Genomic DNA, 13,765 nt, shown 5'->3' on the forward strand with positions numbered 1-13,765 from the left:
GTATTTAATGAAACGTTTATTCACTCATCATCCAAACATACAGTGTGAAAAATGTTCCTCATGCACTTTTTACAGATTTAAGTTGGTTTAATAAAAATGAAAGAAAAAATGATAAAAAAGCTGCTGCAGTTAGGAAATAAGACTAATGTGACTGCGCCACCTGCTGGCCAACACCACAAACGTGCTTGACTACCAAAACGGATGGACACTCATGTTACAGGAACCTGTTAGATCAACATGATCCAGGGAAACAAAAATCAGGCAAATAAAACAAATCCCTGACGAAAACTGGCGTGTTTTCTAGATCCTCAAACGATCAGCGTTTAACGTTCCTGAGCGCTTACCGAGAGACGACGTATTAAAACGGGGGGGGCGGGGGGGGGGGGGGGGGGGTGTCGATCTGTAACCAATCTGAACAAAGTCAAAACATAAAACCGTATGTTTGTCTTTTTATCTTAAAAAAAAGAACACATTTACAAAGCATCAGAAGCTATATACACGCTGCCAATGATTCAGTACAAAACGAGACTTATGAAGGGACTGTGGGTCAGTAGCGACGGTTGAAGGCTCCGCCACCCTGTATGCCACTGCCGCCGCCGCTGCCGCCGCCACCGCCACCACCCTGCATCATCTGGCTCGGTCGGTTTAGGTTTCCGGATGTTTGCTGAGAAGGTCCCGACTGCATGAATCCACCACGACTGAGGAGCAACAAGAAGTAGAATTAATAGGAAGTAAACTTTTCAATATTGATTAGTGCTACATCATCTACTTCTGTAAGCTTAGCTTTGACTGCAGCTGAGATAATAACGTGAATTTATTTATTTATTTATTAGGATTTTAATGTCATGTTTTACACACTTTGGTTACATTCATGACAGGACAGGTAGTTACTCTGTACACAGGATTCATCAGCTCAAGTCTTAAATGTTGAACACAGTCATGGACAATTTTGTATCTCCAATTCACCTCACTTGCACGTCTTTGGACTGTAGGAGGAAACCGGAGCTCACAGACACGGGGAGAACATGCAGACTCCACACAGAAAGGCCCCAGACTGCATCACCTGGGAATCTAACCCAGGACCTTCTTGCTGTGAGGCGACAGTGCTACCCATTAAGCCACTGTGCCGCCCTTCTTAACGTGAAACTTATTAGAACCTCAGCTCTGCTATCAGCCGGCTTGGCCTCTACACAGACGACTGGCTAGGTCTGAGAGAAGGCAGGTCAAAGGAACTCCCCAATGCTGCTGCAATTGCGGCCTCTGCTGGCTGATCGGAGGCTACGGCCCTCCTCGTTTAGGTTTTGGGGTCCGCAGCATTGAGCAGTGCAAGTAAGTAACTGGATATAGACCAGATTGGGAGAAAAAGGGAGAATGCAAAAATAGAATATTTATTTATTTATTTATTGGGGTTTTAACGGCATGTTTAACACGTGTGTGTCATTTAATGGCAAAATAGGCATTGTGTTTCTGTCTATTTTATCTTGTCTTTATATTTTTATTGTCATTTCAATGGCTGCAAAGCAAAAATAGAATAAAAAACACAATAGCAAGAAGTTAAAAGTCAAAATCAAGTCTTGACACGAATGTGAGTTAATCCAGTGTGTACATTAGCTAAATATAAACCTAAAGATAAAGATGGCACAATGATCTGAGATATTTAAGAAGGTTTCTCTCACCTGCTCATTCCTCCTCTACCCATGTTACCCTGGCCTGGACCTGTAGGGGTGAGAACGTTTTCGGTCAGTACAGAACTATAGAAGGTTTAACTCTGTATGTATGAGCTTTATTCAGTGTTTAGAGCTCCACGTACCCTGCCAGGGTCTGTCTCCATCCATCTTACGTTCAGGGTCCCAGTCTCGGACGCCCCTGCACACACACACACACACACACACACACGAAAACTGGTTAAAACATTCATAACAGGTGACTTGCTGGCACTGAAAAAAATAAAAATAAAAACAACATGTTGCATCTTCAGTTGAGGCTTCCTAGACTTTCTTGCTTTTTTGACTAGCAGGGCACAAATTCCCACAGACATACTGCTGACATGCTATAGTCTTGTGAGTAACCGTCTCAGAAGAGTGCCCGTTATAGTTGACTATCCATTTATCCAACTTTTAACGCCGTGTTTACTCTTGCGAGTTATATTCAATGTTCACTTGCTGCCTAATATACCACCCCCCCCCCCCCCCACCCCACCCCCCCGGAACCATTATGAAGCGATAATCAGTGTTATTCACTTCACCTGTCAGTGGTCATAATGTTATGCCTGCTAGGTGTATTTTCTGCATTTAACGTCAGTGCAGAAGTGTAATATTTTACCTGCCAGATCCGGGCCGAGGTCCATTCATGGGGCGCTTATCAAAACCACCAACACCACTGCCACCACCACCACCACCACCACCACCCCAGTTATCCCGAGAGTCTTTGCCATGTCTGTCCCGGTCAGAGAAATGCTGCAGAGGCAGAGAGAGAAAGAGAGAGAGAGAGAGAGAGAGGTAAGCACACACAGCACTTACAATTTACTTTAAATAGTGAGCACATTCGCTTTCTTTTCCCTGATCTAACATACATGCACAACATTATAAAGTCAGTTCCTGTTATTTAAGAATTAATTCATGACTGAGAGATTTTTTTTATTACCTGTCCGTTTCGGTCTCCAGACATGCCTCCTCTCGGACTGTTCCTCCTAAAAGACGAGGTTAAAATGCCGTTAGATCAAGGACATGCTACTTGTATTTGTACTTGTGCATTAACAGCTCATATCAAACGCCAACTCCAAGCTACATGTTCACTCTGAATGCCTGAACACACAAGCTGCAGAGGGCAGCACGTTTTGTCCTACTGGAAAACGAGTTGGCATCTTTTTGGGCTTTATTAGGTAAATTTATTTATTTATTAATTTATTAGGATTTTAACGTCTTTAACGTCAGAATGTTTTTACACAGTCATGGACAATTTTGTATCTCCAATTCACCTCACTTGCACCCGGACCACTCCACCTGGGAATCGAACCCAGGACCTTCTTGCTGTGAGGCGACAGCGCTACCCACCGAGCCACAGTGCCGTCCCTTGATCAGGTAAAAGGTGAGAAAAGCATGACACACCTGTCCATGAACATGTTGTCCTGGAAGCGGTTACGGTCTCGATGGTCAAAGTCTTGGAAGCGGTCCTGCCGTCCGAAGCGATCGTCCATGGACATCCTCTTAGCCGGCCAGCCGTCTTTTCTGTAAGCAGTGTAAAACATCAACACATCAGCTTGATATTAAATCTGAATATTTTGATTAGATTCTAAACCTCTCGACATTTATGGTGCAGCGGTAAAACACGCTAGCACAACAGAGCTGACATCTCAAACTCACAAGTTCGAATCTCAGCTCTGCTAAGGGCAGGCCAGGCAACTGTACAGACAATAATTGAACCAACAGAGGGAGAGAGGAAGGGTCAGAGGGATTCCTCATAATTGCTGCAAGTATGACCTCTGTTGGCTGATTGATGGCACTGCACCGAGAGGGGGGATAATTGAGATCGGTGCGTGACTCTCCTTGTGCAATACGGATCACCTACTGCACACATGTTGAAAGGGGGTGCGTGTTATTCACGGCTCTCCTCGGTCAGGAATGGAGGTCAGAATCATCATAACTGAAGTATTTGTAAAGGACGTTTAATGAAAGTGAAGCTTCACACCTCCGTTTTAAACCCATAAATCTGTGTTTCATCACCTGGAGTCCATGTCGAAGGGCCTCTTGCGGTGCTCGCGTTCTAAGCAGAGCCGTTCCTGCTCTATGCGCAGATCCTCGCGTTCGCGCTGGATCCGCTCCTGCTCGCGCTTGCGCTCGTACTCCAGACGCATGCGCTCGCGTTCCAGGAACTCGTGCTCCTTCCGATCGTCGTCCAGCCGCCGCCTCTCTAACTCCACCCATTTTCTTTTGCGCTGCAACCTCTCGCGCTCCTCTCGCTCACGGAACAGGCGGATACGCTCCCGCTCGCTGTGGCTATCGTTATCGCTGGTGCAGAGACAAGCGTAAAACAAACGTAAGAAAAGTCAATTTACACGTACAAAGAAAAAAACAATACTGAAACAAGTATTTTTTGTAGATTTACTGTATTGGCATATTTCAGACTCAGCATTTCTAGTTTAACGTCATGTTTTACACTTTGGTTACATTCATGACAGGAACGGTAGTTACTGGTTACACAAGGTTCATCAGTTCTCAAGGTTATATCGAACACAGTCATGGACAACTTAGTGTCTCCAATTCACCTCACTTGCACGTCTTTGGACAACATGCAAACTACACACAGAAAGGACCGCCCCACCTGGGGATCGAACCCAGGACCTTCTTGCTGTGAGGCGACAGTGCTCAGCAATTCTAGTAAAAGATGGAAACTAAATAATAAAGTAAATAATGGAACTGACCTTTTAATTATAACTGCATTAAATAAATATTTTGGCTCAAAAAAGGAACTTTAGCAATCAGAAATAATTAACCCCTCAAACAAAACAAGGATTTATAACTCTAAACTCTTATACAGAGCTGGATTTTTGCTTTCAATTTAGTCTTCATTTGCTAAATGATGGAGCAAACATAAAAAATGATGTTAATACTGCCATGTCGCCACTTTATTTACCTCCTACATAACATTGCTGATCTTAAAAGCTACTGCAAGTCTGTCTACAGGACCTCGTTTTTAGTTACAACATTGTTAAACTATTAGGACTCAATAACCAGCCTTCATTCGATGCAGCTGTGATGTGTTTATATATACAGTATATATATATATATAAACCACCAGCCAGAGATTAACATGTTTAAGGTGTAAAAGAAGATTTATATATGATAATACTAAAAACAAAAACATCCAGACATGCTAACAGCTTTTTCCCCAGAGCTGTAACACTTCTTAACCACAGTTGTTCTCTTGGGTAACAGTCCGTGTGCTGTCGGGTCTGTTAAATATGTTATATGTTATATGTTACATGTCATACATGTGTTATTATCTGTACTATTATGTGTATTGTGTGTACTACTATGTGGACTATTATGTGTATCACCAAAGCAAATTCCTTGTATGTGTAACATACCTGGCGAAATAAAGTGATTGATATTTTATAAAATAAACATGATATAATGCTTAACACTATATAAAGTGCAGTGGATTGGTTTTGTGTTGAAACACAGAATCAGCACAGCTATTTTGAGGTGTCCATAAATATGAGTCAGTGACGCCGGTCGCAAAAGTCATGTGACTCATTACACTGGGAATGTGAATTAGCCAGAAAGGTGACAGAAAATATCTGGTTATTTATGAACCTTCTATAAACAATCTACCACCGGGCAAATAATTACTGGTATGGTATGAAATGGTATGAAAGCACTGTTGAGTTTACATGAACCTCTACAGAGTTGAGAATGAATTTTATAGCTTTTAGGAACTGGGGCAACACACATACATCTAAACAGCAGACGTCTGGAATACCTACCCAGAATGCCTGCGTCTCTCCACCTCTCTGATCTCCCTCTCTCGCTGCCTCTGCCTCTCACGCTCCCGCTGGGCTTTGATCTGATCGAATGACAGGATGTCCTTCGAGTCTTTGCTAGAAGATCTGCGGTCCTGCAGGAGGAAAAATTACTTTATCACAATTTCATCCAAAACGACGCACAACCAAGACCCAAAACAATACAAGAAATAGATGCTGCTGTGCGAGATACAGATCCCCATGTGTATGTATGTTTGTTTTTATAGTGCCATGTCACATTTATGATATTCATGGCAGGAATCGTTTATATTATTAAGGAATTTGAGGATTATTACTGTATTATCTTGGGTGAGAGGTTTAGTGTACCAAGCATATGTATTCTTTCATACATTTAGGATGTGTTTTGTGATGATGGGTGTCTCACATTCCTCACAAAGTCTCAAGTCTTCTCCTAGTATTAAGTGTTGGTGTGTCAATCTGGAACGGCCTATTCTACGTCTAGTGTAGATAACCTGGTCTGTACGTTTTCCATGACGTATTTTTGGTTTATTTCTGACGTTGGGGTGAATTTCAAGTAGTTTACTGTTCGTTTGTGTGTTCCATTGAAGTTGCCATTTATTTTTAATGTAGTAATTTATAAGGGGTTTGATGTCCGTTGGTGGAAGTTTGAGGTTAATAATGGTTTTGTAGAGATCTCGAATCCCCATATAAACCTTAATCATGTAGGTAAAAAGAAGTGGTCGGCTACTGCATGCGTGTTGGAGGGGGCGTGTTAGTGGAGGTCTGCAGCAGTAGAGGTGGAAATACAAATCAGGTCATTGGATATGACTAGATTGGGAGAAAATTGCAGGAAATGCAAAAATGCATTAGGATATCCAACAAAAACAGCAAGGAGGGAGAGAAACATTTAGCCACCACTTTATATATACACACAGTAACCTAGATTTCCCATTTAAGAATAAATAATACAGGAAACTCTACAGGAAACAAAAGTCTGCACATTTTAATTCCCAATTATAGCTTATTTGCTTCCTTCATCATACTGTGGGAAAGGATGCATTTTTAAAAATTCAGCATTATGAACAAACTGTGGCCTGTGCGTGTTTGTTTATTAGGATTTTAACGTCATGTTTTACACTTTGGTTACATTCATGACAGGAACGGTAGTTACTCATTACACAAGATTAATCAGTTCACACAAGGTTATATCAAACACAGTCATGGACAATTTTGTATCTCCAATTCACCTCACTTGCACGTCTTTGGACTGTGGGAGGAAACCGGAGCTCCCGGAGGAAACCCACACAGACACGGGGAGAACATGCAAACTCCACACAGAAAGGACCCGGACCGCCCCACCTGGGGATCGAACCCAGGACCTTCTTGCTGTGAGGCGACAGTGCTATGGCCTGTGCGTGTAAATTTGATAAATTAATGCTAGAATGAAGTTCAAAAGCTCACAAAATCCTAGAGGAGCATCATACCCAGCTCTTAAGTGTATAATTTTATATTCAATTGAACTAGAACATCTTTCAGACACAGCCAATCAGGTCTGCATGGACATCCAGCCGGTCAGCGGCACGGCCAAGATCGAAGATACTAAATATCACGTCTGTCTGAAGCACATTTTACGCAGCAGTCCTCTTATTTACCCGCTCTTTGCTCCTGGCTTTCACGCTGATGACCGGCTCGCCTTTAGATTTGTCCATTCTGACGGTCCTCTCTGCACCTGCGGCACAAACACACACATTCCGTTACCAGACGGCGCCGCAATTACCGGCTTAAAAACACACACAAACGTCACGTTCACACAACCCACCTTTGTCGTCCGAGTCTTCTGCTTTTCCATCCTTGCTGTCAGATCAACAGAAGAAAAGATTAAGTTTACTGCACTTCTGGATGGTTCATTACATGCAGGTGATTTTATAAATGAAGCATGAGGAGTGTCTTACTCAGTAGAGTGCCTCCTGTCAGCGCCGGACTTTGTGTCTGCAGGCTTTTTCCCAGCAGGATCATTTTTTGCCTACATAGAAGAAACGAGAACGTTAGAACTTATTATACATACAATAATCTTCAGTCACACATGCTGGTTCTTAACATTTACATTTGTGGCATTTAGCAGGCACTTTTATCCAAAGGTTCATACAGTACTGGGACAGTATATTGTCTAAGCAATTGAGGGTTAAGGGTCCAACAGTGGAAACCTGGCAGTAGTGGGGCTTGAACCAGCAACCTATTGGTTACTAGTCCAGTACGTTAACCACTAGGCTACAACTGCCATATACAATAGAGCACAAGCAACTGAGTGTCAAGGGCCTTGCTCAGGGGCCAACCTTCTGATTACAGGTCCAGAACCTTAAGCACTGAGCCTCCGCTGCCTCTCTCAAGTTAGATATGATTAAACAAAATAGCCAAAAAAACACCACTTGCCCGTTCTACAGAGATCATCCGTCCATGCAGCTCGGTACGGTGAAGGTGGTTGATGCACTCGGTGGTCTCCTCCGCTGAAGACATCGTAACAAATCCATAGCAACGAGCTCCCGGGCTGCGGGCGTTCGTTACCACCTTAGCGCCGACCACCTACAAAAACACGGTGCAGAAAAATCACTGAAATGAAGCCACCAGAACAGCAGCAGCATCTAAAGAGACATGTTTAAACATCACCAGAATAACATCACTTTGTTCACACTGGCAGCATCACCATCGCCGGTGGCCATTTGGTTGCAATGGTTTAACTGATGCCAAGCAAAAAAAAAAAAAAAAAAAAAAGCAAATGCCATGGCAGTGCAGCATCCCTTTCTAACTAGTATCAACAGAGCGTACAGAAAAAGACTATTTGGCCTAAAATTAGACTGGTCCAGCTAAAAAACAACTTTTATTTAATTTCATCTCTATATAGTCCACCACTGTCTGTACAGTCAATATCTCAGGAAAACTGTATTTGCTGCAGTCTATTTGCAGACGTTTGACACAGTGACAGTGGGTTTCTCTTCCACATTACGTAGGACCTATTATCTAAGAACCAAAAAAAGGAGTGGTGGAGATAATACATGTACCGCTCTGCTCAATTCCTATTGATAAACACCACAATGCTTTGCTCCTAATTTGCATAAAGTTTAACTTTGTCGCATTGCCAATGTTCACGCCTCCTGTTGCCAGAATTCGCCAGCTTTAATTGAAAATGAATAACAGCTGGTCACATAGTCTCGTCGCTGCTGGTGTGAACGCAGGGTACGTTTTACTACTTAGTTATTGAGCTCTTGTGGCATAAGGGTGAGACCAAGCACACAAACCTTGCCGTATTTGCTGAAGAGAGTCTTTAGATCAGTCGCTTTAGTGGTTGAAGCAAGGCCGCTGACCCACAGACTCCTTCCACTGCTGGTCGCAGCACCTGGACCGAACAAAAGCACCAGTTTACTTTCAAATCTACGACTTACGATTGTTTACACATCAAATTGTGATGCAACTTTTAACCTTGAACCAATATTATTTTACTTAAATAAATTCAAATTTATTGGGTTTCTGCTTTCTCTAAAAACAGCCATCCCACTGCTGGGAAGATTAAAGAAGAGTCAGGCTGCTTCACATGTCCGTGGGAGAAGTGAGGACCTGCTGCTCTTTTTCGACCAGCAAGGGTGTAGTACAATCGGCACAGTCACCACAGTGCATAGGGGATTAAAATAAAATTACAAATTTTAAAAACTTAAGGAAACAAGAAGTATATTATTAGTTTAGCTATTAGCTTTTAGGATCAATCTCTATTTCGTCATTACAGGTTGGTCCACAAAAGCTTAAAAATCATTATTTTGAATACGAGACTGCACCCTGTCTATCCTTTACTCCAGTAAATTATTTAATAAGAAGAAGGAAGTGTTACCTTTGTCATCTTTTGCTTCAGCTTTGCTTGATTTCTCATCACTGCAAGAAAAAAATCCTTTTAAAATACTGTGTACATAAAAGACACTGGAGCTCAGCTAAAATACCCACCTGGTAAAGAGTCACGGCCACTAAAAATCACTCAGACTTGAAAAACTAAGTATCTGTAAGCTCGGCTATCGGCATCTTAGATGGCAATCGTTTAATCATTTAATGAGAAGGGAAAAGGGGGATGAGACTGACTTAAATGAAGAACCAAATGCGCCGTCCATTACACTTCCCAAGAGCACCCAAACTTCATAACAAAGGAGCCAAAGTAACAGATTGTAACAACCATTGTTCTAGTAGACAGAAAACAACAAACCTCTTTTTCTGATCACCACCCTCTACAGAGGACTCTTTCGCTTCAGAAGCGCTCTCATCGCTCTTCTTGTCTTCATCTGTCTCTCCGGTCTTCGGTGCGGATCCCGAGTCGGCGTTTTCAATTTCCGTGACATTAGCCTGAGCTGACGCGCTCTCGGCATCGGAGAAATTGTCCTTTACGCCTTGTTGGTCCCCACATGGCGGATGGACTTTGCTTTGCTTCGAGGCATTATTGTCCACCTCCATATTGTCGGCGTCCTCGGCTTTAGCGAGGTCGGACACATTGTCTTCCTCTTCCGGCTCCTCCTTAAGTGGCTCTGATTTACAAGACCCGGCTACTTTCTCACTTTCTACGAATGTAACAGGAATAGAATGGCACAGAGTTTAATCACTTCTGAGACATTGCATAGGTTAGCCTGGAACTGACTAGGACGTGACCCAACGCTGCACATAAGACAAGAGTTAAGTAGCCTAAAAGAGACTGGAAAAGCCACCGAGCGGGAAGCGACCCGATTCCTGCCTACAGTCCTCATTCAGTTCACCTGAAGCAAAGCGGAGGAGACGTGCAGAATGCCACGTGAAGAGAAGTGTCCATGCTTGGTTCAGATTGCAGTTGAAATGTCCATGACAACGATGGCAAAAGAGGCATTTTATATTGAAATCAAGAACAAGTCCATTAGTGAATCTTCACAAAAGTAAACAAAAAACGCAAACAAACGAGTCCTTTCAGCACTGTTGCGTCGATGTGATCAGATTCCTCGTTTCCTCTTCTGAAGTCTTCTTGTGGCAAACTACAAACACTGAACTGCGCAAACTAACTAGACATGACGTGAACCTACCTAACCACGTATTACTGGCTCTGAGTGGAAGCTTTTCTATCAGAAAACCCGAGATATTTTAAATACTACTAATAAACTAATTCCCAAAACAACTGTACCGTCATCACTTCAACACAAAGCCAGTAATATTTGGATTTCCAGTCTCTTCGTGTGACTAAGAGCTGCAATTAACTGCTAATTGAGCTTGAAACGTCAGCGCACATGCAAATACAGTACCTGTTCCTCCTTCCATGCTTTCGGATTCGTCTCTGGGTTCAAGCTCCTAAAACAAAGAAATCATTTTTATAATTAAAATTATATAAAAAGACCTCCACTGACCACCAGTATTTCTCATCAACACATTCCTTTGGTGCACTGGTGTTTCCCCAAATTTCCTTCCAATCATAATTATATTTTGCCTCGACTGCTGCAGCCCTCCACTCCTGACCAAGGAGTACCATAAGTAACACACCCCTCTCTCTCTGACATGCAGGTGAAAAACAGCGGTTGGCTACTGTACACAAGGCGGGTTCTTAAATAGATCTGTATCGCGCGGTGAGAGTCAACACCAATCTCCATTATCCACCGTCTCTGTGCAGGCGCCATTGATCAACCAGCAGTGGTTGTAAAAGCAGCAGTTATGACGGATCACCTTCGACCCTCCATTCCTTGGACAAGCCAAGCGTTGTCCTTGCAGAAGAAAGGACTTGATTTTTAAGGGAACAAGGTACTGCTCATTTTATTACTGTATGGTAGAGTCTGTTTTCTGGTGGTAGTCATTTTTGCATTTTATAAAATGTAGGTCATTTTGTTGTTATATAAAATTAACAATAAGAGAGATTTTATTGTTAATTTTAGGCATGTGTTTAACAGAACATTAGCATTAAGCACTGACCTCTTCTAGCTTGGACTCTGCTGTGCAATCTGTGTAACTGTCCTTTAGAAGTTCATCCTCATCGTATTGATCAGAGCCAGCACCGTTATCTACGTCAGCTTCGTCCAAAACGTTCATGTCCATCATGTCCATGTCATGAACGTTTTCTGCCTGTGCATAAGCCTCCTGATGAACAAATGAACAGCACAAGTTCAATCACACACATACGATTCGTGAAACAAGATAGAAACCATAAAATCCTGGTTATTGAAACCTAACTAATCTGGTTATTGTTAGTATGGGATTTTAATGTTATAAAGCACCTGGCCATCGACAGATTCATCTTCAACTGTGCCTTCCTCCAACTCATCTGTCTCTGTTTTCTTTCCTGTCGAGACATGGCATTAGTATCAGGAATTAATACATCTCAAACTTATTTATCTTGAAGATAAAAATTTATTTACCTTTAGGAGTTCTGCGAGGTGTTTTCTTAGGAGTTATCTCAAGCTGTACCACTATTTCATCAGGATTTCCTCCTTCCTCCTCAATGGCCTTGGAAAGAAAATAAGAATCTTCAATTCATTTATTCTGTCTCACAAGTAAGGCAAAACTAAATCACAAGAAGCTGCTTTAATATAATTTTAAACGTGAACTGAAATATAAGACTGGGAGTCGACTGGGAGACCACTGAATCGATTCCTAAATTCAAAGCGCTGATGAATAAGAATCGACACTAAGGTTTTGGAATCGATTCCTGTTCAGCAATTCAGCAAGCATTAGAGCTATAAATTTGTAAACTCTGACAAAATGTTTCAATTAGTGTACATAATATATTTCAATTTAAGTGTCATTGATAATGCCAATAATTAAATAAAAAGATCAGAAACTGCGAGTCGACACCACTGAATCGATTCATCAATTCAAAGCGCTGATGAATAAGAATCGACTCCAGTATGATTCAGCAAACATTAGCGCTATAAATTTGTATACTCTGACAAAAATGTTTCAGTTAGTGTGCATACTATATCTGTCAATTCAAGTGTGCTTGATCATGCCATTAATTAAATAAAAAGATGAGAAACTGGGAGTCGACACCACTGAATCGATTCCTCAATTCAAAGCGCTAATGAATAAGAGTCGACACTAAGGTTTTGGAATAGATTCCTGTATGATTCAGCAAGCATTAGCGCTGTAAATTTGTATACTCTGACAAAAATGTTTGTTAGTGTGCATACTATATCTGTCAATTCAAGTGTGCTTGATCATGCCATTAATTAAATAAAAAGATCAGAAACTGGGAGTCGAAACTACTGAGTCGACACTAAGGTTTTGGAATCGATTCGTGTTTGATTCAGCAATCATTAGCGCTATAAATTTGTATACTCTGACAAAAATGTTTCAGATAGTGTGCATAATATATCTGTCAATTTAAGTGTGCCAGATCATGCCATTAATTAAATAAAAAGATCAGAAACTGGGAGTCAATACCACTGAATCGATTCCTCAATTCAAAGCGCTGAGGAATAAGAATTGACTCCTGTATGATTCAGCAAGCATTAGCGCTATACATTTGTATACTCTGACAAAAATGTTTCAATTAGTGTGCATAATATATTTGCCAATTCAAGTGTGCTTGCCATTAAGTAAATAAAAGTAAATGAAGTAAATGCCATTAATTAAATAAAAAGATCAGAAACTGGGAGTCGACACCACTGAATCGATTCCTCAATTCAAAGCGCTGATGAATAAGAATTGAAACTAAGGTTGTGGAATCGATTCCTGTATGATTCAGCAAGCATTAACGCTGCAAATGTGTATAGTCTGACAAAAATGTTTCAATTAGTGTACATAATATATTTCAATTTAAGTGTGCTTGAATGTCATTAATTAAAGAAAGAGATCAGAAACTTAAACGAGGAGCACAACAGCGAATGTCGATGCTAACAAGCGAACAATACCGTAATACACAGTAAGTGGTTTGAGACGCGACCAACTGGTACCTAACCAATGTGAGTTCAAACAAACTGGCATCACAGTTCAGTACAAATTATTGTGTATTTAATGTTTACGGTTATAAATGAGACCTTTTTGAGTCGCTCGGACAGCTGGCTCTTGTTACCGCCGATGTCCAGGTTTCTCTTCTTTAGCTCGGCCTTCAGATCGATCACTCTCAGCTCAGATAATTTACGAACTCCTGCACTTTGAGCAACCTCACCGGCCCCGGAATCTGCTGCCCAAGTGTTTTCTGACATTGTTGATGATTCTGCACCGTATTTACTATCTGGCTGCGCGTTTACCGTGATGCCAAACAGACTCAGTTTTCTCCAATACAGATTCACTACACGTTATGAA

At 41.6% G+C, this 13,765-nt stretch overlaps 1 protein-coding gene across 1 annotated transcript; it reads right to left on the reverse strand.

Annotated features, from left to right (window-relative positions):
* safb (scaffold attachment factor B) lies at positions 1-13,765 on the reverse strand. Its single transcript, XM_063013356.1, has 20 exons — positions 13,498-13,765; positions 11,878-11,965; positions 11,737-11,801; positions 11,435-11,599; positions 10,777-10,822; positions 9,723-10,071; positions 9,360-9,400; positions 8,776-8,873; positions 7,913-8,062; positions 7,435-7,505; positions 7,302-7,336; positions 7,135-7,211; positions 5,486-5,616; positions 3,723-4,007; positions 3,108-3,227; positions 2,644-2,689; positions 2,323-2,456; positions 1,811-1,866; positions 1,677-1,716; positions 1-698 (listed from the first exon to the last, which is right to left on the reverse strand). The coding sequence occupies exons 1-20, from the start codon at positions 13,663-13,665 to the stop codon at positions 548-550; spliced, it is 2,316 nt and encodes a 771-aa protein (XP_062869426.1). The 5' UTR covers positions 13,666-13,765; the 3' UTR covers positions 1-547.

The sequence above is a fragment of the Trichomycterus rosablanca genome, chromosome 17 (genome assembly GCF_030014385.1).
Source record: "Trichomycterus rosablanca isolate fTriRos1 chromosome 17, fTriRos1.hap1, whole genome shotgun sequence".
Taxonomy (NCBI): domain Eukaryota; kingdom Metazoa; phylum Chordata; class Actinopteri; order Siluriformes; family Trichomycteridae; genus Trichomycterus; species Trichomycterus rosablanca.